This window comes from Gavialis gangeticus, unplaced genomic scaffold, assembly GCF_001723915.1.
Source record: "Gavialis gangeticus isolate Ggan-Ray unplaced genomic scaffold, GavGan_comp1, whole genome shotgun sequence".
Classification (NCBI taxonomy): Eukaryota; Metazoa; Chordata; order Crocodylia; family Gavialidae; genus Gavialis; species Gavialis gangeticus.
Window position 1 is genome coordinate 701470 of NW_017729032.1, and position 951 is coordinate 702420.

Below are 951 nucleotides of genomic sequence, written 5' to 3' on the forward strand. Positions count from 1 at the left end.
CTGGCCTTAACCCTAACCCTAATGCTAGCCATAACCCTAACCCTAATCCTAACCATAACACTAACCCTGGCCTTAACCCTAGCCATAACACTAATCCTGGCCTTAACCCTAACCCTAACACTAGCCATAACCCTAACACTAACCCTGGCCTTAACCCTAAACCCTAACTCTGCATCACACAGGGGTAGAAAGCAGAGGCTAGAAGGGAGAGTGATGGCTCTGATCAGGGTTTTCTCCCCTGTTCCTCTCTCCTTTGCAGCCTCCTTAGCAAGGTGCAGGGAGCTTGGACGCAGAGGCCATGCCCCTCACTCCCATGCTCAATAGCTCCTGATGCCTCTTTCCTCCAAGATCGTGTCCAGTCCCTTGGTGAATCTGCTTAAGTGGCCAGCTTTTGTAACAGCTGGTGGCAATGAGTTGCACATTTTAATTAAACTCTGTCTGCAGAAAAGCTTCCCACTGCTCGTTTTGAACTGGTGGCCTCCTAGTTTCATTTGGTGACCCCTTGTTCTTGTCTGGTGAGAGAACGTCAGTCATAAATCCCAGCTGACTTCCTCAGCCCCATTTACTGTTGTGCAAGCCCTTCTCATGCTCCCTCTCGAGCATCTCTTTTCTAAACTGATCAGACCTGGCCCCATTAGTCTCTCCTCCTAGGGAAGCCCCTCTGTACCACTCATCCTCCTTGCTGCCCTCCTCCGCACCTTCCCTAGCTCTGCTATCTCCTTTTGGAGGCCTGGGTACAACAATCAAGGCATTGATGCACCATGGGTTTATAAAGGGGCATCACGATACTGCCCATTGTGATCACAGCTCCCTTCTAAGCAATCCTCAGTAATATGAGAGGAGCTGGTTTTCTATCACGGGGGTTCAGAGATGATGCTTAACTGCTGTGGGTTTCTTTGGCAGAGAAAAGATGCAAGACCCAGAGATGTACGTTCAGCTCAGGTAAGGAAT

The 951-nt window shown here is 49.7% G+C and overlaps 1 protein-coding gene across 5 annotated transcripts in view; it reads left to right on the plus strand.

Moving 5' to 3' along the window:
- ART1 (ADP-ribosyltransferase 1) overlaps nucleotides 1-951 on the plus strand; it is a 9773-nt gene that overhangs the window by 3083 nt on the left and 5739 nt on the right. For 2 of the 5 annotated variants that reach the window (XM_019525055.1, XM_019525056.1), the window contains exon 2: nucleotides 904-942. The exons of the other annotated variants lie outside the window; for them this stretch is intronic. In XM_019525055.1, coding sequence (XP_019380600.1) covers nucleotides 904-942 — 39 coding nt within the window. The remainder of the gene's footprint in view (nucleotides 1-903; nucleotides 943-951) is intronic. 5 annotated transcript variants of the gene reach the window in all.